At 35.1% G+C, this 27,152-nt stretch overlaps 4 protein-coding genes across 4 annotated transcripts; 2 read left to right on the top strand and 2 right to left on the bottom strand.

Moving 5' to 3' along the window:
- Nucleotides 1-5,976: 5,976 nt before the first annotated feature.
- On the bottom strand, nt 5,977-9,402 carry LOC133319344 (vesicle transport through interaction with t-SNAREs homolog 1A). The gene is made up of 6 exons (XM_061523368.1): nt 9,170-9,402; nt 8,996-9,054; nt 8,678-8,798; nt 8,137-8,342; nt 7,661-7,843; nt 5,977-6,876 (listed from the first exon to the last, which is right to left on the bottom strand). Exons 1-5 carry the CDS (start codon nt 9,261-9,263, stop codon nt 7,694-7,696), a joined length of 630 nt encoding a protein of 209 aa, XP_061379352.1. The 5' UTR covers nt 9,264-9,402; the 3' UTR covers nt 5,977-6,876; nt 7,661-7,693.
- A 373-nt stretch (nt 9,403-9,775) lies between these two features.
- On the top strand, nt 9,776-13,573 carry LOC116771521 (tyrosine-protein phosphatase non-receptor type 13-like). The gene is made up of 2 exons (XM_032663393.2): nt 9,776-9,958; nt 10,323-13,573. Exon 2 carries the CDS (start codon nt 10,327-10,329, stop codon nt 13,471-13,473), a length of 3,147 nt encoding a protein of 1,048 aa, XP_032519284.2. The 5' UTR covers nt 9,776-9,958; nt 10,323-10,326; the 3' UTR covers nt 13,474-13,573.
- A 1,510-nt stretch (nt 13,574-15,083) lies between these two features.
- LOC116771519 (heat shock protein 60A-like) lies at nt 15,084-17,108 on the bottom strand. Its single transcript, XM_032663391.2, has one exon. It carries the CDS (start codon nt 17,009-17,011, stop codon nt 15,284-15,286), a length of 1,728 nt encoding a protein of 575 aa, XP_032519282.1. The 5' UTR covers nt 17,012-17,108; the 3' UTR covers nt 15,084-15,283.
- Nucleotides 17,109-17,552: 444 nt separating this feature from the next.
- LOC116771520 (uncharacterized) lies at nt 17,553-26,463 on the top strand. Its single transcript, XM_061523211.1, has 6 exons — nt 17,553-17,739; nt 18,016-18,180; nt 18,315-18,458; nt 23,918-24,107; nt 24,583-24,753; nt 25,002-26,463. Exons 1-6 carry the CDS (start codon nt 17,729-17,731, stop codon nt 25,365-25,367), a joined length of 1,047 nt encoding a protein of 348 aa, XP_061379195.1. The 5' UTR covers nt 17,553-17,728; the 3' UTR covers nt 25,368-26,463.
- The last annotated feature ends 689 nt before the right edge of the window (nt 26,464-27,152 follow it).

The raw sequence follows: 27,152 nt of genomic DNA on the forward strand, positions 1-27,152 counted from the left end.
TTAAAATAGGAAAGCAAATAAAACAATGAGCGGTTTAGATGACATATCAAAATTGTCTATTCTGTCAAGCTGATTACATAGACTATAGACTAACATTTTTATTTGGTTTATGGCTTAGGACAGATGCCTATAGATACTTTACATCTCCCTTTCTTTATAAACTAAACAAACTTAAAAACGTTTTCTTACATTTTAAAACTAACTTATTATTCTTTAATTAACATGAATGAACATAATAAATTTTATATGACAAAACAATGACTTACTATTATGTGAATAGTAAACTAACATTATTCATCTAATAATTAATGTTGCACAAGAAAATATAAAATGATTGTAAATTTACTGAGCACAGCTTTAATAAGTACTGATTTAAGTGTTATTAAAGATCAAGTCTATTTACTGGTTTTATTATTCTACCATATCTTGATGATCTAGGTGCTGTTGATGGTTGAGTGAGTGTTGACTCCAGCATGTGATTAGAACTACTTGGTGATGAACTTGTTGATGTCGGTTGAGACTCCAGGGCAGCAGGTGATTGTGGTGATGGAACCTGTTGTGTTGTTGGTTCTTCTGTATATTTAATATCAGGAACTACCACTCTGTTTCTGGTTATGTCTGCTTGAGTCTTGTGCAAATGACTGAAGTTTCTGCGTAGTATTTGTCCTTGATCAGTTTGGATGATAACGGATCTTGGTAAACCTTCAGGCCTTTCTAACACCCTTGCCCCCTCCCATTGACGGTGGGCAACTTTGTGTCTGACCTTCTCATTAATTTCAAAAGAATCTGGTTTTTTAGTGTGCCTATTACCATATTTGGCTTGTACTTCTCTTAGTTGTTTAAGCTCAGTGGTCACTCCTGTTATTATTTTTGGTTTTAAGTTGTTGTCGTTTATAGGTAATGGAGATCTGGTAATTCTGCTGTATAGACGTTGATTGGGTGAGCCTAAAATATCATTTCTTGGAGTATTTCTCCAGTTTAATAAAGCAAGTTGGACATCAGACTTGTCCATACTGCATTTTTTCAATATGTTCTTGACTACTTGAACTGCTTTTTCAGCAAGCCCATTGCCCTGAGGGTGATGTGGACTGGAGGTGACATGGTTAAATTTCCACTCTTTTTGAAAGGCCTTGAATTCTCTGGACATGTATTGTGGTCCATTGTCAGTTTGTAGCTCTTCTGGTACTCCATGCACGGCAAACCATTGTTTCAATTGTTCTATAACTTCATACGATGACTGACCTTTTAGCTGTCGAAAATCCACATATCCGGAGTAGCTGTCACAGATTACTATGTAAGTTTTACCTTTTAGTTCAAACAGATCAGATGCAACTATTTGCCATGGAAGTGTAGGAAATTTTTTAACTAGCACTATATCTTTTATGTTATCTCTTTGTGTTTGTTCACAGATGGAGCAGGTTTTGACTAGTTTTATAATGTCGTGGTACTGTCCTTTCCAATAGAAAAGTTGTCGTGCTCTTCTTAAACAGCTGTTTATACCTAGATGTCCTTGATGAATATTCTTTAGCATTTTGGGGATCTGTAATTTAGGTACCACAATTTTATTTCCTTTAAAAATTATACCGTTCAGATAGCTTAGTTCTTCTTTAAAATTAAAATAGTGTTGTAGTTCTGTAGGAAGGTCCCTGACTTTGTCTGGAAATCCTTGTATTATTGTCTTAAGTAGTAACTGTGAGTGTTGGTCTTCTTTTGTGGCTGTAATTAACTCTTGTTTAGCATTTACTGACATAGGTAGTATAACTGCAACTTTCAGATTTTCTTCTTGTTCATATTTTAGATTAGAGGCATCACAGTCTCGACTAAGGAAGTCTGCCAGTGGTATCTCTGTACCTTTTTTAAATATAACTTTTGGTGAGTATGGTGTAAGATTAAATAATATCCGTTGCAATCTTGCTGGAGCAGATTGTATGTTTTTCTTGAAGATAGACTCAAGTGGCTTATGGTCTGATTCTACTGTCAGTTCTTTGCCGTAAACATATTCGTGAAATTTCTTACATCCAAACAGTATAGCGAGTGCTTCCTTTTCGATCTGTGGATAGTTCTGTTCACATTTGGTCAACGCCCTTGCTCCGAATGCTATTGGTTGTCCTTCTTGGAGGAGTGCAGCACCAAGATTTTTTGAACTTGCGTCTACACTTAATGTTACAGGTTTATTTACATCATATAGTCTTAATACTGGAGGCCTCTGGAGAACTTGTTTTATTTTGTTCCATGTTTCTTCGTGATGAACTTCCCATATAAAGTTTGTATTTTTGTGTAGCAAGTCTCTTAGTGGATTTGTTAGGTCTGACATATTCGGGATGAATTTATTTAGGTATGTGATCATTCCTAGTAGTCTCTGTAGCTCCGTTTTATTTGTTGGCGTCTTCATTGCTTGTATGGCTTCAACTTTTTCTGGGTCTGCTTCTAGTCCATTAGCTGAAACAATGTGCCCCAGGAATTTAATTCTTTCTGATTCAAAAATGCACTTATTTTTATTTAGTTTGAACCCTGAATTCTTCAGTGTTTCTATAACTTTGCTAACAGTTTTCTTAAGTTCTTTTCTACTTTTTGCATAGATAAAGATGTCATCGATTGACACTCTTGCGTTTTTAAATTTACTGAGCAAATTTGTTAAAATTTCTTGGAATATTTCAGGAGCCGATGATACTCCGAAAGGAAGTCTCTTGAAAGAATATCTTCCCCATGGCGTAGCAAAAGTTAATATCTTTTGTGTTCTTTCAGAAAGTCTAATCTGCCAAAATCCTTTTGTACAATCTAACAATGCAAAGAATTTAGAACCTTTAATGTCTGCTGAAATTTCTTCTATAGTAGTAAGTGGAAAATGACGTCTAAGAATGTTTTTATTTACATCTGACGGATCAATACAGATTCTTATTTTACCTTTTTGTCTCACAATTACCATAGGACTCACGGCAGGGGTAGGCTCTGTTTCTGGTTTAATAACATCTAACTTAACCATTCTATCAAGTTCTTGCCTTACCTCGTCTCTTATAGCATGTGGAATTCTTCTTGACGGTCTAATTTCCAGTCTCGGGTTCTCAATAAGGTCAATATCATATTCAAAGTTTTTATAACATCCTAAGCCTTCGAAGATATCATTTTTACATTCACTTTCCTTCAGTGTTTTCACTCGTGCAATAAGTTCTAATTTTTCACATGTATCAAGTCCTAGAATTGGTGTAACTTTTTCTTTAACTATCTTGAATATTATGTTTCTTTTTTCATTTTTTATTTTACATAGTAACTCTGCTTCACCTAGAACTGCCATTTTATCTTCTGTATAACTTATTAAATTTTTTGTTCGGCTTGGTTTCAGACTTGCCTTTAGTTTGTTCATCAAGTGTCTCGGTAACACATTGCATTGTGCTCCTGTGTCTAATTTGGCAGCAAATTTTATTTTACCAACTTGTATTGTTTCTGTCCAGTCTTTCTTATCTCCACCACTTACAGCTGATATATATACCTCGTCTTCTGAACAATCTGACATTTCTTCTACAGTGTTCACTTTATTTTTTAATTTAGGATTATAGTTCTTTGTGCGGCACATTTTGGCAAAGTGACCATTTTTGTTGCACTTGGTACAGGGTTTGTTAAATGCTGGACATTCTCTGCGTTTGTGATTTGAACCACACCTTTTGCAGTCAAAATTTTCATTTTCTTTGTTTTTGACACTTTTGTTTTTGACTACTAGTACTTTATCTGTTTTATTTTTGCTTTCAAACTCATCTAATTGTTTGGACGCTTGTTCACTAGTTTTACAGATATTAATAGCTTTGGTTAAGTCTAATTTATCCTCTGTCAACAATTTCTCTCTGACTTGATTGGATCGGATACCAAAAACTATTTTGTCCTTTAACATTTCGTCCAGTAAATTGTCAAATTCGCATTTGATTGCCTGAGTTTTTATTCGGGTTAAAAATTCGTTAAAATATTCATCTTCATTTTGTTCAATCTTAAAAAATATATATCTTTCGAATGATATATTTGTTTTTGGTGCAAAATACTCTTTGAACCTGTTTTTGATGGCGGCCAGGTTTTTTTTTTCTGTATCGCTCAGATTGAAACTATTGTATATTTCGATCGCTTCTGGGCCTATTACTGCCATAAATGTTGCTGCCTGGACATCGGCTGGCTTTTTATCTAGCTGAACAGCGATTGCATACCACTCAAACTGTTGTAACCAGTTTTTCCAACACGTTGATTTGTCCGAGTCAATTTGTAGGTTAGCCGGCGGCTTTATTCCAGATACTGCGTCGTTCGTAGCCATTTTACAACTTTCTCACGAATTTCTTCGTTTCCTTTTTTTAACACGTTTTTAAATAGTTCTGACACCATGTAACGTAGTATTTAATTAAAATAGGAAAGCAAATAAAACAATGAGCGGTTTAGATGACATATCAAAATTGTCTATTCTGTCAAGCTGATTACATAGACTATAGACTAACATTTTTATTTGGTTTATGGCTTAGGACAGATGCCTATAGATACTTTACAGTGCCTGTCGTCTGTAGATGTTTTAATTATTTCTGAATTGTTACTAGATAATATAATCATAACAAAGTAAATATTCTAATGTGTAAGGAACATAAAAACGATATTGAAGCGATAACTTCTATATAACTAGACCGAAACTGTCCTTCAAAGTGTCAGCGTCCTTAACAAAAACCTTAAAAATGATGAGATCTAAGACTTTCGCGAGTTTTATTCATTTAAATGAAACTAATATATTTTCGGATATACTACGCGGATTTCATTCTTTAAAACTACACAATCCCGACGTTTCAGTTACTTTTCAGCAGCCGTGGTCACGGGCAGACGAGATTTGAATGTCTTTTTTAAAATAATAAAATCCGCGTAGTGTATCCGAAAATATATTAGTTTCATTTAAACCTTAAAAATGGCTTGCATTGCCTGCTCTACCACACATTGCCAGCAAAAAATTACTATTTTGAATGTGTGAACAAACAAAACCTTTGTATAGTTACCACAACGAGACACAGAGGGAGCCAGGCGTGATTTCCATTAAGATAGAAACATCCGAAAAAAAGCATAGCAATTTAAACTATTACTTTAAAAAAATCTTGCTTGACTGTCGGGCTGTGGTGCCTTTACCTTAAGTCCTTTAATTCGTTTATGTTTTATACATCTGTATATAAGGTAGGTCAATATGTCTCTGTGTTAAGTTCAAAGTCTGGTGACGACCAGTCTTCGCCATTAAACTTCCTGCGTGTTATTTTTTTTTTGTTTTCGAGTGCACGATGTTGTTTGAAGATTTTATATCAATTAGTTATTTTTCTCTAGCCCTAAGATTCAATTATCTGTATCGTTGCTTTTAATTGTAACAAAATTAAAAAAAAATAATAATAAGTTGTAGTTCAAAATTATTTTCTCCACTTGTAGAATAACAGTTTTAGTTTATAACCGAGTCTTGGAATATATATATGTGCCTATAAGTTATTTTTATATACAATGAATTAAGTATATGTAACTGTACACACAAGAGGCCTTTGCTCAACAGCGGGCTCCGGTAGGCTGATGATGATGATTATGGTGATGAACTGTACACAATCTTCTTCATAAAAATTGACAGGAACTTTTATAAATTGTTTTGACGATTGCTTTAGTACCAATAAAGTATGTACTGTGACATATAATATTGTATTTATTTTTGCACAATTATATTGTCTATAGCCATTATATTATCAGGACTGGCTATTATGACATAACCTGTAATAAAATGACATTCTTGTCATAAAAAATACTATTTAAATATCCATAAACATCCATACTATGTGACATAATATGGTTTACATAAATACAGGAACTATTTAAGAAATACACCAGCATAGTTTATTTAAAGAGCTACTAGTGAAAATCCTAAGTTATTATAGAAATTTGCTATTATCAATGCTTATTGTAATAATGTTGCCATAGAAGAAAAATACAGCCACGGTTCAGATATAATTTATTAACAACTCACATTAAACATATACCTAGCCTAGCGCAGAACGGGGCGCTGACTGCTTATAGACATGGACTAAAGATACTAACATTGATCCTATATTGTGATAACATAATACACATTGGATGTTAAAAATGACACATCTCTTAAGTAAATAAATAATGATTCACAGTAATATATTTTGTACATGAATATTCATATAAAATAACTATATAAAGCTGATATCATAAACGCGACAGTTGTTGAGGAGAAGGAACGCTTGCTGCTTATACTAAGGGGCTCCTGATAGTACATTACAGACATGAAGCTTGGACAGCAGGATCGGAAACAGTGTGACGGGGGAGTAACGTATATACAGGGTGTGAAGTCCCGCGACACCGACAATAGATGGCGCTGTCAGTCAGCTATCACATCTATTGGTTTAACATGCTATATTCATGTCTCTGAGAGCAATTACAAAGCTCACTCGGGCCAAGTCGCCGGTAGGGACATGTCTTCATTATATAGTCGACACTTATAAGACTTATGTAATATTATTTAAAATCTTCTACTCATTATACGTAATGTGGATAATATTTTATTGTGTTGTCTAATAAATATAAGCCACAAAAACTTAGCTCCAAGTCCGGTTGAGTCTTGACCTTATCGGAGTTATTTGATAAAATTTTCCTTACTTTTACTAAAATTGGATAGCTAACGGGGAAACCGATTCACTAAAGCTGCATAAAGTCACATAGTCTTTAGCCACTCAGGCTCTCGTACCTGTGGCAGAGAAAGGCCCACAGACATCGTAGCACAAACCAGACCCGAAGGCCCGAAGGCAGTACTTTGCTGCATGCTATATACAGCCAATATACCAGAAAATGGACCAATGGCTCGTCCTTCACTTCCTGGAATTAGAGGATTTTTGATTTATTACAATCTTCTTTACTTGCTATAATCAAATGAGTGAGAGGAATGTAGATAAATAATATTATATAGCAAAAAGTACAATAATAAACCATTATTACACAGTGATCCATAGAGTTCGTGATTGAATCAGGTTACTAAAACAATGACATGAGAGCGCGCGGGACGTGCAGAACGAACAACTACTCAAACTTGTTTATTTCTTTCGGATTACAAATTCAGACGTTGCACGTCCCGCACTTCGTTACGCACAGACCCTATCTTCACCGCGTCCCGAGTCCTTGCGTTATTGCTCGCATATTTTTCGCAGGCGCTCATAGTCAATTGTCGGGCCCGACAATATATAGAAAATTGGAATATGCATTTAAACGACAGACAAGATTTTCATTGAATAATAAAATTAAAAAAAAGAAGTTCTATCCAAGCATATATATTCAAATTTAAACTTATATACATATATATATAACACAGGCACTTTCTTCTCAATAGGATACCCTGTTCACGAAAATAAATTGAAACACTAAAGAATTATGTATGTAATAGTTGACTTACTTCAGTCTCTGAGGAAATATTCATTATCATGCTAAGAAACATATGTGCCGTGAAATGATAGAAACATCGACATATGAATAGTCTTAATTCTTAAATAGTTATTGAGATGACTAAATCAAATCAAGGCAAAAAGCGATGCAGTGAATGTGCTCAAAACTGAATATGCTGGCAGATAAGTCATTGTACGGAGGTACTGAATTATTTGGTTCATACCTGTTTCTGCTCTTGGAGGAGCTTGGTGGATTGCTAAGTAACAGCACGATATACCCCTAGTGCTGCTAGAATGACCAAGACTAGCAGCACAGCGGCTAGAACAGCACGCTGCTGCAGAGCTCGGGTCACCATAGTGTTCATGAGACGTCCAGAGCGAGACAGCTGTTCATCCGTCTCACGTAGCTAAGGAGGTAAATCCACTTCTATATATCACTGATGACTTAACAGTATTTTTCTCGGATGTATTGTTATAAAATTTTGTTAATTATTGATTCAGCTAGGATTCACAATTTATTACGATTAACTAATATAACCAATGTTTATAATATTCTCCTCCGTAACCGACAGCTGTTCATTGAGTATGCTTCAAAAATCTCCATCCCTCATAACAACTAACCACATATAAATATTTGTAAAAACTGTTTTCATAGCAATAGACTATATGTAATCCTGGAATATTAGAGCGTGCTACTTACCCGTGTTCTGGATCTCTGTATGGTTTCTCTTTGCAGGTTGAGGTCTTGGAGCACCGCCGCCCCGATCTCTTCCGTCTCCAGCACCGCTCGGTAACCATCGTTCAAGGTTTTCCCCGTCCGTTCCAGCCGTTCAGTATTGTCCAAAAGCTTCTGTTTCTGTTCATTCACCATCGACCAGTCTTCATATTCCTCAGGGTCTATGTTATCTGGGATTTTGTTTATTATTTGTTAAGCAGATTGTGGTAAAGTAAAAGTTATCTTTAGTAAATATTAAAGTAAAAATTTTAACTCCATATTAAATTAAATTTTTTTTAATCATGCAACTTTTTACGTCTGTAAAGCATACAGTAAGTTGTAAAGTTAATTTTTTTAATACCAATAGCCAGTAAGTAATTGTATATACATGGATATTCAAAGTGAGAAAATATATTTTTAAATATTTATTGGTCGTCAATAATATTGCAAAATACATAGTATCAATTATGTATAATATGATTAAATTTCTTTGTTTTAAATTTTAAATAATAGTCATAAAACTTACAAGTAGCATTATTGGTGACAGCTGATCTGAACTCATCCCTGACTCGTTGCAGTTCCGCACGGTAGGCCGGAACTCTTGACCCTCCACCAGAGCCGCGAGATTCTAATTCCAATTGCTCCAACTATATTTAAAATAGAAATTTTACAGTGATCCAGACACTATTTGAAATTTATTTTTTTCAGATAGTTAATGAAGTAGTCAATATTTTTGAGTACATTTTGATAACATTAATCATCTTCGGACGCTGCATCTGTTTGGATGAAATGATGTGATGATGGAACAAAAACAAACATTAAATTATTGAAGTTCAAAGCGTACCAAATCATTGGCCTCCTCGAAATTTGACTGAATCTCTCTTGATAATTGATCACGGTCATCTGAAAATGAATTTGTTTTAGTGTTTCATTATATAACAATCACTGTTTTCAAAAAATAATTAGACAAAACATAAAATCTCATGTATTATTGTTTCTAAAATCAATTTTCATATACCTTCATGAGCTGTCTTAAGTCGCCCTATTTTTGCAGTAATTTCAGCCGTAAGAATAGAATACTGTTGTTCATATGATTGAATTAATGTCGACATTTTGATATTTACATTTCTAGAACACCACTGTTAATAACAATTCCGACAATTTTACACGATTACAACAAACTGTTATGACGTAGTACCATTTGGAAAATCTAAACACTGCGACGTTGACTGCTGACAGCAGCGTGATTATTTTGAATCGTAGTTTAGACTTGTATAAAAAATATGTATCCAGGCTATAAGTTGTAAATACTCCTAAAAAAAGATTTGACTTATCAAGTAGCTATATTTTTACTTTTGGTTTCTATAATTCGTCATTCAATTAAATAAAAAAAATTAATTGATTATTTAGCCTATTTATTTTTAGTGAAAACAAAAAATATTAAAACAGTTCCCTTATGTTTCCTTTATTTATATAAAATAAAATCTTATAATTAATATATTTTCTTGTGCAAAATGTTCAGTATTTTATATTTAATTAATTACTAATATTGCATATTCAGCTTTTTTCTCTGTCTTTATATGAGAATGAAAGAGACGAAAAAACAGTTTAGTTGTTAATAAAATCAAAATGTATAGTGAGCAAGTGAAGAACTACTTGACGCTATCAACAGGTGGAATTTACGTTGTTTCGATTTTTTGAAGTTTTGTAAACACACCGTATTGTAAAAATGTTACTGATATTAAATACAATATAGATTTATAGAAAATATATTGCTTATTTCATCGAATCATAATAAATCTTTTCAGTAAGTAAATATTTTAATAATACCATTCTAAAGAAATAGACTTATAACTGAATTAAGTAAAGTTTTCTAACAAATTATTCACGTCTTTATTGAATGACAATGTTATCAAGGTAAACAACTTTAAAAGCTAACGTTTTTATCTAATTACAAGTTATTTCATGCCTTGAATGTATAAACTTTCTCATTAACTATTATGCAGTAAATGACGCATATCACACCAGGAACTATTATAAACAAAAGAACTTTAACATATTTTTTTACGTTTTGATCGTTAAGCTTATGAAATATATTCAATTATGACATTCTCTATGCATATTAGGAAAAGTGAATGTGTTCAGTTAAAGTTATAATTAATTCTTTACAGTAAAATGCCTCGACATTGTGACGAAGATTCTGGACGTAGTTCGTGTTCTGCAACATCTATAACATTCAGTCCTGTCATAGACTACCATAAGTTTGATACAATGAAGACAAAAGGAAAAACACAAGATTGTTCCTCAGAGCTCAAAGTCAGCACACATCCAAGGAATTTTATTAACACCTTTAAATCACCCAATGAAAAGGAACCCTTTCCAAGCTGCAGGCTGCCAAGGAATCAAAGGAAAGCAGTTTTTAGTTTGTTTGACACCCCAAGACTAGGAGGTTTAAGTAGTGCTCACTCAACATATAATATCGCCAGCAGCACACAGCTTGAGGCCTTGTCCAGTAATGCGGTTTCCATGACAGGTCTTAATGATGGTCATAAAATTGAAAAGGAGAGCCATAATAGCAATTTTAGAAGAGGAAAACCTGTTCAGAGAGCAGCTTCCCGCCTGTATAAAGCAGATACAGTCAAAGGAAAAGAAGGATGTGTCGGACCAGAATTCATAGTGAGGGCTTCACAACCAGCTAAACATATTGATTTAAGCATATCATCAACATCTGAGAAACGAACAATCAATGTTGTTCTATTGAACGGTCAAAAAGTAGATGTGGTATGTGATTCGAATACTGTGACGGCTGGACAAATTTTTGAAGCTTTAGTGTACAGTGAGAAATACGAACATAACTTTATGCTCGGTGTTGCTATATTAATCTGTGGAGATTTTATATTTCTGCCGGATGATTACAAGCTGAAGAAGGTTGCTCCCGATTCATGGCATAAAAACATGAAAAACAAAGTCAATGTTGAGGATGCTTCGCTGACATTATTTCTGAGAATAAAATTCTTCTTGCCTAAAAATATTTCAAATAGTATACAGGGTGGTGACTGGAGGTATAGAGTGTATTTGCAATTACGACGAGCAACCTTAGAAGGACAAATGGTATCAACGATACAAAATCTTATACTCCTCGCCGGCTATGCATTACATATAGAATTTGGGGAGTTTAACTACAGAGAACATGGCACCGCTGATTACTTTCTACTAGAACATTATCTGCCAGAATTCATGATAACACATGACATGGCTGACGTTAAGCTCAAAATGAAACGGGCTCACGAATCTCGACGCGGTTTGGAGAAGAGCAAGGCCATAATAAACTATATAACATTAGCTCAAACATTTAGGGACTATGGTGCACATTTCTATTCAGCGGTTTGGGCTACGAGAGACGGCTTCTGTAGAGATGTCTGGCTTTCAATTGGACCGAGAGGTGTCACACTTTATTCCAGAAATAACATCTCCGAAGAAACATCCAACACTGTCCGGATAGTCTTACAGAGCTTGCCGTGGCATCACATTCATACGTTCTGCTATAACAAAAAAAGCCTTTATATTATGCCAAATGCATATTCGGGGCTCTCCAAAATAGGCATCAAATATAAATTAAAAATGTCGGATAACAAGAGCTTTTTTGCATTTTGGCTTGCGTCTTTCCATCACAGACTCTATTTAAAGCTATATGCAAAAGAGGATTTCATCAATTATTTGTCGAGTGAACTCAATTGCCCAATAAAGACGGCGAATAGTCCAAAGAAATCCGTAGAGTGCAGTAATTATCAGGATAGTTACAATTTGGCTGTCAGAAACCCGTCGAGGGTTCGGAGGCCGGTTAGAAGGAGATTCAAAGTTGATCTTTTTAGTGACAAAAGAAATATGAATAAAGAAAACGAGAAGCCAAACACTGAGGAGTTATTACGGCAAATATTGTCACCCGCAGCCAGCAACGACAATATACTACAGTCTCCAAGTGGAAAAGCGCATAGAAGCTCTTCAAACGAGGGTCTGTCGTCATCTGAAAGTAGTTTACCGAAACGACATCGAGTAAAGATGGGAACTAGAGTGTTTAACGGTATGAAGTCTAATCTAGATGTTAGATTCTCTCAATCCCCAGCTAAGATGCTGTCAGTGAGATCGGACGGAGATCTGGCCACCACGCAAAGTGACTCCGACGATTTAAGTTCAGAGCAAAGACAATGCCATATAAATAGTATGAAGTTATTACCGGAGAGATGTTACAGTCAAAGCATGCTGCACGCGCAGACCGCTTATGTCCTGGAATCCCCGAAGGTCTACTCCGACGTTTTCAACTACGACACCGGCAACGAATCCTGTGTAAATACTTCATTATTCGAAAAATTAGATAATATGGAATGCGTGCAAGGAGAGAGGGTATTCGTCACTACCGTATTAGAGAGGGACAAAATGAATGCCTTAGGTTTGCAAGTTGCCGAAGGCTCTGATGGTAATGTATACATAAAATCTATAACCCCCGGAAGTTCGGCGGACAGTTGTGGAAAACTTTTGGCAGGAGATCAAATCATATCAGTGAATGGGCAAACTCTACTTAATCTGAAATACGATAAGGCTTTAAGTATGTTGCAGAGCGCTCCAGAGAGGGTAGAACTTATTGTGTTACAAAATACTACAAAGAATAACTTCACAGACAATATCCATTGCTCCCAACAGTTAAAGCAAAGCTTAAGACATAGCATAGCAAGCGCTTTGGATGCAGAAGGGACGGACGACGAGCTGATCGACGAAGAAGCGTTGAAGACCATTTACGCTCTTATAAAACTGACTAAAGAAAAAGTTATAAATAAAATGCAAGACAAATCCACTAAGCAGAACACACCGAATTGGTCGAACTTAAAAAAATATCATTCAGAGAACAAAGTTTACGAATCAGACGTGGGATCATCACAAGAGAACGCCCCTCACAAGAAAGATAATGTCAAGTTTAATACATGGCGCGGACAGCTGGCGGAAAAACCCAAGCGGCGACCTCTTAGCTTAAGCATACCGACAGACATCAGTCTCCCCGATGACTACCTGAACGGTGACGAAGTCATGAACAAGACTTCATTGAAGTCTATCAAGTCTTCCCTCAACAGTATTGATAGTAAAAGCGTCTCGAGGAACGTTGCCTTGCCTCGTAACTTTGGTATGAGCAGACGATGGCTAGGTCCAGTCAAATACCCGGTGACGCCGTGCAAAAACAGCGCCACCGATGTTGTAGCCGATGGAAACATAGTTAGGAGACATTTTGTTTACGGCACGGGGGACTCGGACGAAGAGCAGATATTTCTGTGACATCTTTATTTCTAAGTATAGTCTTATATTGAGCAATAACAAATAAATCCGTTTACAAAGATGACTATTATATTAAATAAAATATATTATTTCTAACTAACACACGACTTTCATTAATTTGGATGTTTAAGTATAGGCTTTTACTAGAATAGTTCGTTTAACATCCACGGCCTTATTTTGACCTGCAATCAGTTGGAATGATAATCTAATATTTAACCAGCCGGAGAACCAGATGATAAAAACTTTTTACTGCTCTTTGATAAAATTGGATGTCATATAATGCATTCTAAGAATTTGAAAACCTCTTCATAGAAAAAAAAACGAGTTTCAATTTATGTTCTGAATAACTTAGAGGGGTATATATGAATACGCAATAAGGTGTTCTAGAATTATGATAAATTACATAATGTTAAAATATAAACAAACATTGAAATCAGAATGAATAGTGTCAAATTATTAATGACCTAAAACGATGTAATAGATATAAGAGCAATTGTAAAATTAAAACAGTTAAAAAGACGTCACACATTTTAAGCGCGGTTATTGTGTATTGTGACATTTGTCACTGCTATCTGTACAAATGCAAATAAATGATATTTTACTCATTCTATTAACGAGTAAAATAAAACATTATTCAAACTTATTTAATGCAAAGAAATATTGTTAATCAGAATTTAATAATTCTTACATAAATTAATACAGAGAATGCTACAGTTATGGGGTCATGGCTTATGCACATCCACGTTGAGAACCTTAGTATGATAGTAGTATTAGTGTTATAACATTATAGGCCATATAGTAATGTCTTATACGTGTCTCCTTTTACTAAAAGTTCTATGAACTTCTATAGAGGTTGAAGACTTTATTTTTTGTATTCAAAAACATTACTTATAAGTAACTATTAATTATTATGATGCAATATATCTGCGTTGTAAATGCTTTGTACTTTACGACGCGGCGCTGTGAACACTAGTCGTAAATTTGCCTTATAATGCAGTTTAAATAATTACATTTTATATGATAAAATTAATATTATATTTAACGGTTAGATAAGACTCGGTAGTTAATTTTTTATATTTGACTTTTTTATTTTGACTTTGGAAATCTATATTCTAAGTATCGCAACTTCAAAATTCTTGAATAATTTTAATATTGTTCTTTTAAAATATACCTAAGTGTCTGTTGGTTTTTTGGCACCATTACAATTCTTACCTTCATTAGATATGTGAATACATAAATTTTAACATAAATTTTATTGTTATCTGTGAGTTTAACATAATACGTACCTACCATGTACTTATGTCGAGCTGACAGCGAGATTATATATATAGATAGACTCGAGGTCAATACACTGTTATAATGAAGAATATTTCTTGTTGCTACTACCAAAAGATAAGATTTGAACATTCTCTTTTAAAGGAATAATTTTTCTTGGCATTATACTTTTATACCTTTATAAAGGCGTTATTTTCATTTCACAACTATTTTATATTTAAGCGTAATCTAAGCTTGTCGGAACATAGCTAACTCAAAACAAGTGATATTTTGTATGAGCCATAGTGAATAAGTAAACTTAGTATTATATTGTAGAATAAAAATAAAACAAGGGATTAACAACATTATTTATTATTAAAAATAACACCATGCTCCACTGAAGCAAATATAAACTAAATATTTCTAAGACGGGCAGTCTTCCTACTCTAACTCAATCAGACTCTATGATAAAAGAAAATTCATTCACGGCACTGACATTCATATCCTTGTAATTGTAATTGTTTTTACACTATTAAATGCATAGTCTGCGGGCACTTTACATCATACCTCCCATACCCCCCATGCCGCCCATACCTCCCATGCCTCCCATACCGGCCATGGGGTTGGCTTCCTTCTCTTGGGGTATCTCACAGATCACCGCCTCCGCTGTGGTTAAGAGTGATGCAACCCCACTGGCATCGGTGAGTGCTGTTCTGACAACTTTGGTTGGATCGATAATGCCCTTCTCAATCATGTTGACATATTCATTGTTGAGAGCGTCATAACCAAACTCGGGGCCGAGATCTTCTACTTTAGCTACTACAACTGAACCGTCAATGCCAGCATTGCGTGCGATGGTCATGCAGGGCATTTTTAATGCTTTTTTGATGATTTCTACTCCAGTAGCCTGGTCAGAGTTGGATGTTTTTAATGCCTCGAGAGTTGGGATGCATCTGAGGAGAGCAGATCCACCTCCAGGAACAATACCTTCTTCAACAGCAGCACGGGTAGCATTCAGGGCATCATTTACACGATCTTTCTTCTCGTTGACCTCTACTTCACTGGAGCCTCCAACATGTAACACGGCCACACCAGACGCTAACCTGGCAAGACGTTCTTGTAATTTTTCCTTCTCATACTCAGAGTTGGTCTCCTGGATTTGATCACGGATTTGTTCAGCACGCCTGTCAATGTCAGCCTTTTTGCCTTTACCTTTAAGAATGAGTGTGTCATCCTTCGTGATGATGACTTCACCAACCTGGCCGAGGTCTGAGAGTTGAACATCTTCAATCTTAATGAGGTTGGCTTCATCACCAAACACGACACCACCAGTAGAGATCGCCATATCACTAAGAGTAGCTTTTCTGTTGTCACCGAAACCTGGAGCTTTAACAGCGGCAACCTGCAAGCCAATCTTTAGTCTGTTAACAACCAACGTTGAAAGAGCTTCACCATCAACATCTTCAGCTATAATGACTAGTGGCTTCCTTTGGCTGTTCGCGAGTTCCAAAGCCGGAATGATTGTCTGCACATTGCTGATTTTCTTCTCAGAGAACAGAACTAGAGCATCCTGGAACTCGACTTTAGCACCCTTGGACGAGTTGATGAAGTATGGTGAAATATAACCTCTATCGAATTTCATACCTTCGATAACTTCCAATTCGTCGTACAATGTCTTGCCGTCCTTCACTGTAATGACGCCGTCACGACCGACCTTCTTCATTGCGTCGGCGATGAGTTTACCGATGGCGAGGTCACCGTTAGCAGAGATCGTTGCGACCTGTGCGATCTCTTCGGGTGTGGTAACGGGCTTGGACATGTTCTTTAACTTATCTTTAACAGCATCTACGGCTAACATTACCCCACGACGAATTTCGATCGGATTGGCACCTTTTGAAATCTTTTCGAAACCTTCTTTGGCAATAGCACGGGCGAGTACGGTGGCTGTGGTGGTGCCGTCACCGGCTTCTTCATTGGTGTTATTTGCGACATTTTGTACAAGTTTGGCACCGATATTCTGAAATTTATCTTTCAACTCCACACCTTTCGCAACGGTTACACCATCTTTGGTTATTTTAGGTGAACCCCAGGACTGTTCCAATATAACGTTCCTACCTTTTGGGCCCATGGTAACGGCTACTGCATCGGCGAGGATATCGACGCCCTGGAGCATGAGAGCTCTTACATCAGCACCAAACCTCACATCTTTGGCATAAAATCTTGAAAGCTGATGGCTCTTCTGAAGGGAGAGAGTTTGACGAACAACCCGAGGCAAGCGCAACATTTTTTAAGTTAAATGAAATGAAATATTTAACTTCTGAGCTCTCACTTCTCGAAGCTTCTTACAAGATTCGCGAAACGTGATTCTGTGTGCCGGTTGTAGGTTATAACAGGCGTACAGATTATGTAATTTATTATACCTCCTTAAATATATTTATGGTATAGACTATAGACTATTAACAAAGAGTAACTAAAATTATTTTTTGTTGTAATGTATATATTATTACTTAATTAAAAACAGCTTTTAGATTATTGATTATTAATTTTATTAATTTTTATAAAAGTTTGTTTGTGATCTTAGAAAATCTTTCTTTTCGATTACTAAAAAATGTAATATACATTGAATATGTATTCCCAAACACTTCGGAAATATGATTCCTGGAAAATATGCATTATTTATAAAACAGCTTTTATTTGTTAGTCCTGGAATACAAAATTTTGGAAGTGCCAATTTTTGTGTATAGAAGTAGGTACATAGGTATGCATTAAAAAGCTGATGGAAGGATATCTTTTGACAGCAAATGTCAAGTCACAATATAAATTTCGAAATTTTATTTATTCTTCGTTAAGTTGGTGCGGCATGAGCACGTTTTCTGATATCAAGAAAATACATGCGGTGTTTTGTTACGCGTTTGCATATTTTAAATTTTTTAGATACTTAAACCCATAACTCGATCTTGTTTATTATAATTTGAAGTTATTTTATATATATTACATAATAATGTCTGCTAAGTGAGTATATTTTTCTTAATAAACTTCCTTTCGATGTGAAATTAATATGCAGCCGTAGCATACTCCGAATTATGCACAACTGCTTTTTAATATAATTGAAATTGATGTGTATCACTTAAAGGAATCATAAAATTTTAATTTATTAAACGTAGCCTTCAGATATTATATATGATATCAAAATATTATTTTAATTTATGTCAATAAATATATACTTTATAATATTATTCATACTGTTGATATTTTCGTCTTTGAAACTTGAATGATTATTTTTTCAAGTGATTCTCCTGCAACTGAGGGTCAGTTAGTGGGTATAGGAAACCCACTTTTGGACATATCAGCTATAGTGGATGAGGACTTGCTCAAGAAATATGATCTACATCCAGATGACGCTATCATGGCTGAAGAGAAACACATGCCCTTATACAAAGAGCTTACTGAGAAGTATGTTTTTATTAATAATTTAAATTTATTATTATTAGAATTTAACTACTAGTTTTATGTATGATCAAGTAGAATAATATCAACCACTAGCCTGTACATAAAAAAAATACTCTACAAGATTTTTTTATTTTTAGATACAATGCCGAGTATATCGCTGGTGGCAGTGTCCAAAACACACTGAGAGTAGCTCAATGGATTTTTAAGAAACCGAATGTATGCACATACTTCGGTTGTGTCGGAAACGATAATTATGCAACGATCCTAAGAAACAAAGCCGAGTGAGTAAAAGTTTGTCATAAAAAATATAAATAGATCTACAATTTTGTATTTAATGAACAAGAAATGATGAAACATTTTAAGTAAACATGAAATTTTACATATATATGAATATTTTGCTAGTGATTAATATCGTATGGACTATATAAAATATTTCTTGATACAATATGTCATTGAAAATTATTTAAAATCTATGCTTTTAACTCTTACCATCAATTGGTTTGATAAGAATTTTGCTCTCGAGATAAAATTTACACACCTCATCTTTATCTAAAGGTAACATTTTTATCATTATATTGGTAAAACATGGGAGTACAAATATACTTATCTCTTGGCTTGTCTGTAATGTATGATGTATGTTTTTTTATTTCCATTGATGTTACATTAGAGCAGAAATTTTCTCATTAATTTAGACATGAAATATAATATTTTCATGTCTACATTATTTGACAGGCAATACATTTTATTTATGTTGATGATTTAATTTTTTAATCACTTTATATGTCTATGTACCCCTAAATGGGGCTCATGAAAGCTATATATAATTTCCATAAAGAGTCTGTGTCTTAAACTTCTTGAAAAAAAAAAAGAAGTTAGGTCATATATTAAATTATATAAATTTATATAAAAGTGGTTTCGAAAATATATAATGTTGGAAGTTGGAATAACTGGCATACTATATTTCTAATCAAAAATCTTTGAGCGTTTTCACAGTGAAAATAAAATTCATAATAATCTATGGTTTGAAAATAACGTGTCTCGATAATTTTAAAAATAGAACTCATAAATAAACTCTATGGATATGTTTCTAAAGATTTTTTCATTATAGAAGAATATTTTAAACAAACATTCGAACGTCCGCGTTGTTTAGTTTGCTCTGTGTACGAACATCTCTGATAACATTTAGCCTCCATTATCACGATGGATGTTTAAAGTTATCGTGAATACGTACGAAAAATATTATTCATCTCTCAATGACATATCCAATTTAATGAAATTAGAAATAATTCTATGACCGTGAGCTTTAATAACATTAGAACAGATAAGAGATTTATAATCGTCAAACGAAGCAATTAATTTATATTTTTTTGTTTTCCTGTCAGTGATATTTTTAGCAAGATTGAGAGACGGTATTTTTTCAACACAAACTAATTAATTTCCTTAATCGTTTCATCACGATGTGAAGTTAAGCCAAAAAATCTGTGGCAAATGTTAATATGTGTGTTCTAAATATAGAAACGTATGTATTCACAGCAACAATGCGTTGTGTTCCATATGAACGTGTATTTTACGAATATTTAAAATATATGAATAAAAAAAAAATTAAACAAATGAGGTTTCGATCAGAGAGAAACCTTTTTGAATACGAAAATAAACCGGTAGCTCTATGGAACGAAATGATAAGCTATCGAGAAATATCTAAGAGATGTTTATCTGATAAAAGTAACTGAGCGCGATGTGTGTTTCAATGTAACTTTTAGATTATTTATTTTTCTACAAAATGACCAAAAAATAGAAGCATTATTTTTTATGTATCTCCACTACTTATTTATATTATATGCATCTGTAATACATAGAATAAATTGACAAGCGATAAAGATTTTTATATCATCATAAAATAAACTTATAATAATTAACTGGCAACACAGTTTTTTTAATTACCTTAATATGATATTGTTTTCCATTATGAGATTGTTTAATAACACCCTAAAGTGAAATTGTTTAGTTATTTTTGCAACATAGTTTATTATATAATGAGATCTAAGACTTTTGCGAGTATATATTGAAATAAAACTAATATTTTCCGTATTTACTACCCGTTCATGATTACTTTAAATACATACTCCCACCGTTTCGGTTAATTTGCAGCAACCCCGATCACGCTGTATATTTAATTTATTCTCGGTATTTTTTTGTATATTATCTACTGTTTATGAAAAACTAGTTTTTGCGCCCCATTATGCTGTCATAGATTTTGGAAATGGGTTCAGAGAGCTGTCTGTAGTGCGTTAAAAAATAAAACATAATTTCCAACAGGCAGCGATACCTAGAGTATGTGTAACGTTTTTTTTTAAATAAAATGAAGCTATTATGACGTAATCGCGCGGGAATTATGCTGAATTAAATGGAAATATATATCTCTCTCTCTTTCGTTCTGATGAATCTTGCTTCTTGTTTGGAAATATAGAAAACACAACCTAATAAAGATTCGAGTAATATTAGAATTGCAATATGTCCACACGTTAAACACTCGCACGTTTATTATTGATAATTGATAAAAATTGACAGTCAAGGACTTCGCTAATTGTTAAACATGGCCGCCGTTTTATTTACTGTTGTATGGGAGAATGAAAAGAACAAAGATGGGAGAATGTGGGATTGGAAACCGTTCTGAATGAGAGATATTCACTCGACGAGTGCTCTGTATAAGGTTTATTTTATAAAATACTTTGTTATTATTCATTAATTCATGGTCCGGCATTGAAATACAATGCTTTGTTAATTGTTTACGTAACTTGGTCTGATAATATTTTTTTTATTGCACCTTTTTCCAATACAATTACTTCTCTTTAAATATAACTTTGGATTTCTATCTTTAGTGCAACTTCATACGGATTCACACTCATCAACTTCACACGGATAGTTTCAACGTATTTCCGACGACTATAAGATGAGAGTGAAACTTTTTTCGCATCTGTGAAATTTTCCAAAAAAATATTCTAATAATCTTAATATATATTAAGAAATACGATATTATAGATGAGATTATTATTTATTGACTTTAATAATGAATGACACATACTGCGGTGTACTTAAATCCATGAAAAATATTTAAATATATAAAATCTATAAGTTCAGCTGAGCGCCTTCTATTTTGAATTTACTTCGCTCCCAGCTGTAATGCGACATGCAATAAATAAGTGTATGAAGATTTAGTAGAAAGATTTAGAAAGTATCGTTGAAATGAATTCTGATCTGACAAAAAGTTAAACTATTGCCGATTACGTAAACATTGAACACTCATTTTGTATACAATGCATTGCCGAAACGAATTCTTGATACATTTGATATACTCAAACCTTCTTGAAGACGTCAAGCTAATATTTAAATTCTTAGCATAATTACGTAATTTAGGGGCAGAAGCTCATTTACAAATTGGCACGAGTTCGGGATAACGTAGCGCAAGATATCGCAAAATTCCCAAGGCATGCTGCTGTGTAATGATGCCTCTGTGAAGCAGAGATGGAGATGCTACTTCAAGGAGTTGCTAAATACTCAGCACCCGTGCAGTCTTCCAACCGAACTACCTCCTAATCTTGGACTTATTGCCCTGATTACACCTGACGAACCTCGGAAATGTCTTCGACGCATGAAGAATCGGCAAGCGGTGGGACCTGACGATATTCCGATCGAAGCGTGGAAATCATTGGGCTCTCTTGGTGTGGTCATACTGACGGACCTTTTCAATCGCGTCTTGGACACTGGGGCTATTCCAGATTAGTGGCGTTACAGCTATATTACCCCTATTTATACATGCAGGGGCAGGGGCGTTAAGACCATGAGTCGCACCATGAAGTTCTTTGAGCGCATGATCGACCTCGGGCTCCGCCGAGAGTGTACTGTCTCAGAATGTCAATATGGATTTCAGCCAGGATCGGGCACCTTGGACGCAATTTATGCCATCAGAACTCTTATGGAGGTATACAGGGAAAAAAAGGAGAGCTCTGCATGTCGCATTCCTAGATCTGCAGAAGGCCTTTGACTGCGTGCCTCGTCAATGTATCTGGTGGGCATTGCGATCCAAAGGGATGCCCGAGTCCTATATTGATATCATCAGAGACATGTACCGCGATTCCGTTGCAATGGTTAGGGCTGTTGTTGGCGATCCAAAACCCTTCCCGATCTCAGTAGGGGTTAACCAAGGCTCGGCTCTTAGCCCCTTCTTGTTCAATGTAGTGCTGGACACTGTCTCGGCTAACATCCAGGACCAGCCTCCATGGCTGATGATGTATGCCGATGACAAAGCAGGTTGACGCTCGAGCAGAGAGTGAACCTCTGAAAGGGGGGTACGCTTGAGAACGGTGGTCTTAAACTAAATGTGACGAAAACCGAGTACATGGCTTGCGGAAGCCCGGACTCTTGCACTACCTATATAGGTCCTGAACCATCCGTTATGTCGGAACAGTTCAGGTACCTTGGATCTATTCTGCATGAGTCTGGAGGCATCGACCACGATGTCCTAGCCCAGATCAGCGCTGCTTGGGCGAAATGGCTTGAGGTCACAGGTGTGGTCTGCGACCGCAGAATACCGCCCAAGCTCAAGGGACTAATATACAAGAGCATAATCTGACTGGTTTTCTTATATGACAGCGACTGTTGGCCAGCACTGTCCAGGCACACTCAGGAGCTTCACGTCACGGAGATGAAGATGCTGAGGTGAATGTGTAGCGTTACGCGGGCTGACCGTATACGTAACACATTTATCCGAGGTAGTCTTGGAGTCCGTGACGTAGCCGATAAGCTTCAGGAGAATCGCCTGAGATGGAATGGCCACGTTGCAAGCCGGCCTGAGAACTACGTCGGAAAAATTTGCCTTGATATATGTCCCTGGAGCAAGAATCCCAGGACGCCCAAGAAAGCGATGGCTAAACACCGTGAAGCAGGATATGAGAGCCAATGGACTTACCACAGAGGATGCCAAAGGCCGCGCAAAGTGAAGGAGTTTGAGCAGGAAGGAAGGAAGGCAGGCAGACCCTGGCTAAAGCTGGGATAATTGCCAGGAAGAAGAAGAATTACGTAATCATTAGGTATGATTAGTCCGAGTTGGCATCGTCACTATACACGATGCGTATTAAAATTTTTCATTCATATATTATTATTATTATTATTATTTATTCTAAAGGCGGCAACCGAGTACACGGCCTACCTTATGGAGGTAGTACCGTCGCCTATGGACATCCGCAATATAGATTTGCGGATGTGTTGCCACCGTCGATTAGGGAAGAGGGGGAGGAAAAGTTGTAAAGGGAGGGAAAAGGAAAGGGTGGGAAAAGGCAACCGGCTCTCACTCATCGGACGAAACGCAGCCATTAAAGACTACATCACGCCTATCTTATGGGAGAGAGTGGTACTTCCCCGGTCGAGCCATCCTATGTTCGGGCTGCAGTAACTTGACCACAGCTACTCTCTTCCACCTACAAACATCATCTCACATTATAGTATAAATTTTTTAAACGAGAAAGTTGAAATACTTCGTGTGTATGACGAAGCAAACGTCACATCTGTTGAGGAACCGAAGACCGATTCTTCGATTTATGTAGTTAAACAATAAAATACTCGTAGTGTCCGAAAATCTTAGAAAAAGAAACCGAAACGCGTAATATCCGAAACCCTTGGTTGCATTTGAGCGAACTTGAGCTATGTTATCCGATTCATGTGAAAATGTCCTATCTACATTCAGAGCGGAGGGTGTGACGGTTCACTACCAGACATCATCGGCGGCTCCGACGGGGACCTGCGCTGTCCTGGTGACAGGAACCCACCGCTCGCTCTGCGCCAACCTTGCAGCCGCTCAACACTTCACGCCTGACTTCCTGAAAACACCGGAATGCCAGAAGAGCATAGACAAAGCTAAATTCTTTTATGCATCGGTTTGTATTAAACCCTTTTATTCTATTCCTTTGTTCTGTAACTTAAATCTTCTTGAACCGAAGAGCTTTCAGTTCGTCTTTTCTTTCTGTAATTTGTAATTCTTAGTTTGTTTCTCAATTAGAAGAAATATGACTCCCGGTAATTCTCGCCCAGCACCAACGATACTTCGTAGTAGGAAGCAAGATATTGGAGATATTAAGCATTGTTGTTATAATCGTATCTTTTGAAGAATTTAGTTTTGAGGAAACATTTTGCACTAATTAATTTCTTTAAATCCAACGAAACAAAAACTCAATGAAATACTATTTTCTTTAGAGTATAAAAAATATATATCAATAAATAATAATTTATTAATTTTACGTCAGATGTCTCATAGTCGATTGGATGAAAATCTTGAGCCAAAAACCCCCTATTGGTATTCATATTTGCTTTTATCTTTTTGTTCGTATGTTAATAAATAATATTCACGAAAAGGGTTTCTTCGTGGCCGTGTCTCCCGAGTCCATAATGTTACTCTGTGAACACGCTCACAATAAAGGCCACACGTTCGTCATGAACCTGAGCGCTCCGTTCGTCTCTCAGTTCTACAAGGACCCCTTGGAGAAACTCCTGCCGTATGTGGACGTCATGTTCGGAAATGAATCGGTAAGTTATATATATGATAAACGGTTTCAATCTAAATGTTCCCATCCCTAAGAACTGTACAGTTGTAAAAGCTTAACTTCTTTTAATTTAATTATCGTAGCTTTCAACTTCAATCATTATCAATTTTGAACTTAGAAATACTTTATAATAATTTTTTTTTAAGTAATAAGAACTCTTGAATTTTAAACTTCTTTCCCTGGACTAAATATGGTTTTCAATCGTTAATGTGGTCATTCAAACATTTACAGGAAGCAGAGGCATTCGCGAAAGCCTTCGGCATAAAAGCTACGGACTTGAAGTCTATAGCTCTAGAAATGGCTGCAATGCAAAAACTCAATAAGAATAGGCAGCGTGTTGTCGTGATAACTCAGGGCAAAGATCCGGTTATACTGGTGGAAGGGACGAAGGTCACTATGGTCCCCGTCACGGAGCTGTCCAGGGAACAGATAGTGGACACCAACGGTGCTGGTGATGCTTTCACAGGCGGTTTCCTTAGCCAAATGGTGTTCGGCAAGTCCTGGGAGACATGCATCAAGTGCGGCATCTACACAGCGACACACATCATACAACATTCAGGTTGCACGTTCAGTGGTGATAGCAACTTTAAGGAGTGAAAAGTGACAATAAAATATAGAAGAATTTATCACATTTTCAACAACGAATCTGATAGAATTAGTTTGTTTTTTTTTGTCTTAGACATAGCTGTGCTGTGTTCTGTATCGATCTTCCTCACTTAATAGTACATCGGCTGTTATTTATAGCCCCACAGATTTAGCATTGAGATTTTTTATATATTAAGTTATATCTTAACATAGTCTAGAATTATTTTACATAGGAAAACAATGTTCATTCATATTCTGTCCACCTTTCCATATATGTTTATTTTTGTAAAGAATATATGTATGTAAAAATTTATAATATATATATATTTTAAATTTGAATGTATGTATATAATCTTGTTTATATAAGTATGGTACAGCATGAGTATCTCGAATAAAACATAGATGTAGGAGACATTAATATATGAAATTGAAACTTGAATCCAGTCAAAGTAATTGAAAAAAAATCATCAAATAACAGATTCTACTCAAATTAACATACTTTATTGACAAAAAAATATCAAAATGTTCCCACCAACATAAACAACACGACTACAACAGTACTGATGTAAGAAAATAAAGTATTGAGAAATTAACAATTGAATGTGAATGGCAAAGCCATATCCTGTTGGAGCTTCCTTCAGAATGTATATAAGTATAAAGATAATTTGTCTTCTTAAACTAGGACTAGTGACTATAGTAAAGGTTGTAATTTGGCGCTGAGCTTAAATATAATAGGTTTATAAAAATACTATAGAATATTTAACAATATGGATGTCCCAATGAGGAACATCGTGCTCGTCCCCAAGCAGAGGCATACATCTGTACACCTCATATATAATGAACTTTTTTACAGCTCTGATTAATTTACTTCTGTTCCGAGTCATTCTCATGTTATATAAACTGGGATCAAAACTACATTCATAGTCGGCCTCCACAACACAAGTCTTACATCGGGTCAGACTCCTTGTCACCCTCCTAAAAGTAATGCAATTTGATATAGCAATATGTTTTTGTTACCATTAGGGCTACGTGTAAAAGTGCATGTTGATATGACATAGAAATTTGTTGTACTTAGAATTTGTGAATTAAATGTTTTATATACATCTTACGTGTTTGTTTTTTTTTAACGGTAATAATACTTTTGAAAAGTTAAAATGGAAATACGTTGCAGTGTTGAAAATATATTTAAGATAATTATGAGTATGAAGAAACTAACTTAAAATAACAATATGCTAAGGGTGCAAAATTGAAAGTTCTTTTGAGATAAAGAATAAAAACAAACTTTTTAAAACTTACCGCAAAGGGAGATTTTCTAAATTTGACGTCATAATGTTCAATTTTCCTAAATTATTTATAATGCTAACAAGTACAACAGTAACAATTAGAATTTAGAACTGTAAAAACATTTAAGTGAACATAATCAATTTCGTGACAGGGACCATAGTATTGTTTTTCAACAAACCCGCAAAATTCCTTGACAATTATTAAGGCCCATCATATTAAGTGTCGAATTCTTCGTGTAAAGTCAATATGAAAAGTAATTATTTCTGTTTTAAAATTTCTTATTATGAATCTGACTTCCATTGTATTGTAAATAGTAAAAATCACCATTTACACTTTTGTATTGGAAGCAGTATTTCTCTAGGACTTTATTACAATATGAATGCTAAATGAGTTCTATTCTGTAACATTTTTAATACGGTTTAAATATAGATTTTCTTAAGTTAATTTAATTCATTGCTTTGAATAAATTCGCATAAACTGAATATTATAAACAAGTTAACTTAATATAATTAA

Source organism: Danaus plexippus, chromosome 17 (genome assembly GCF_018135715.1).
Source record: "Danaus plexippus chromosome 17, MEX_DaPlex, whole genome shotgun sequence".
Taxonomy (NCBI): domain Eukaryota; kingdom Metazoa; phylum Arthropoda; class Insecta; order Lepidoptera; family Nymphalidae; genus Danaus; species Danaus plexippus.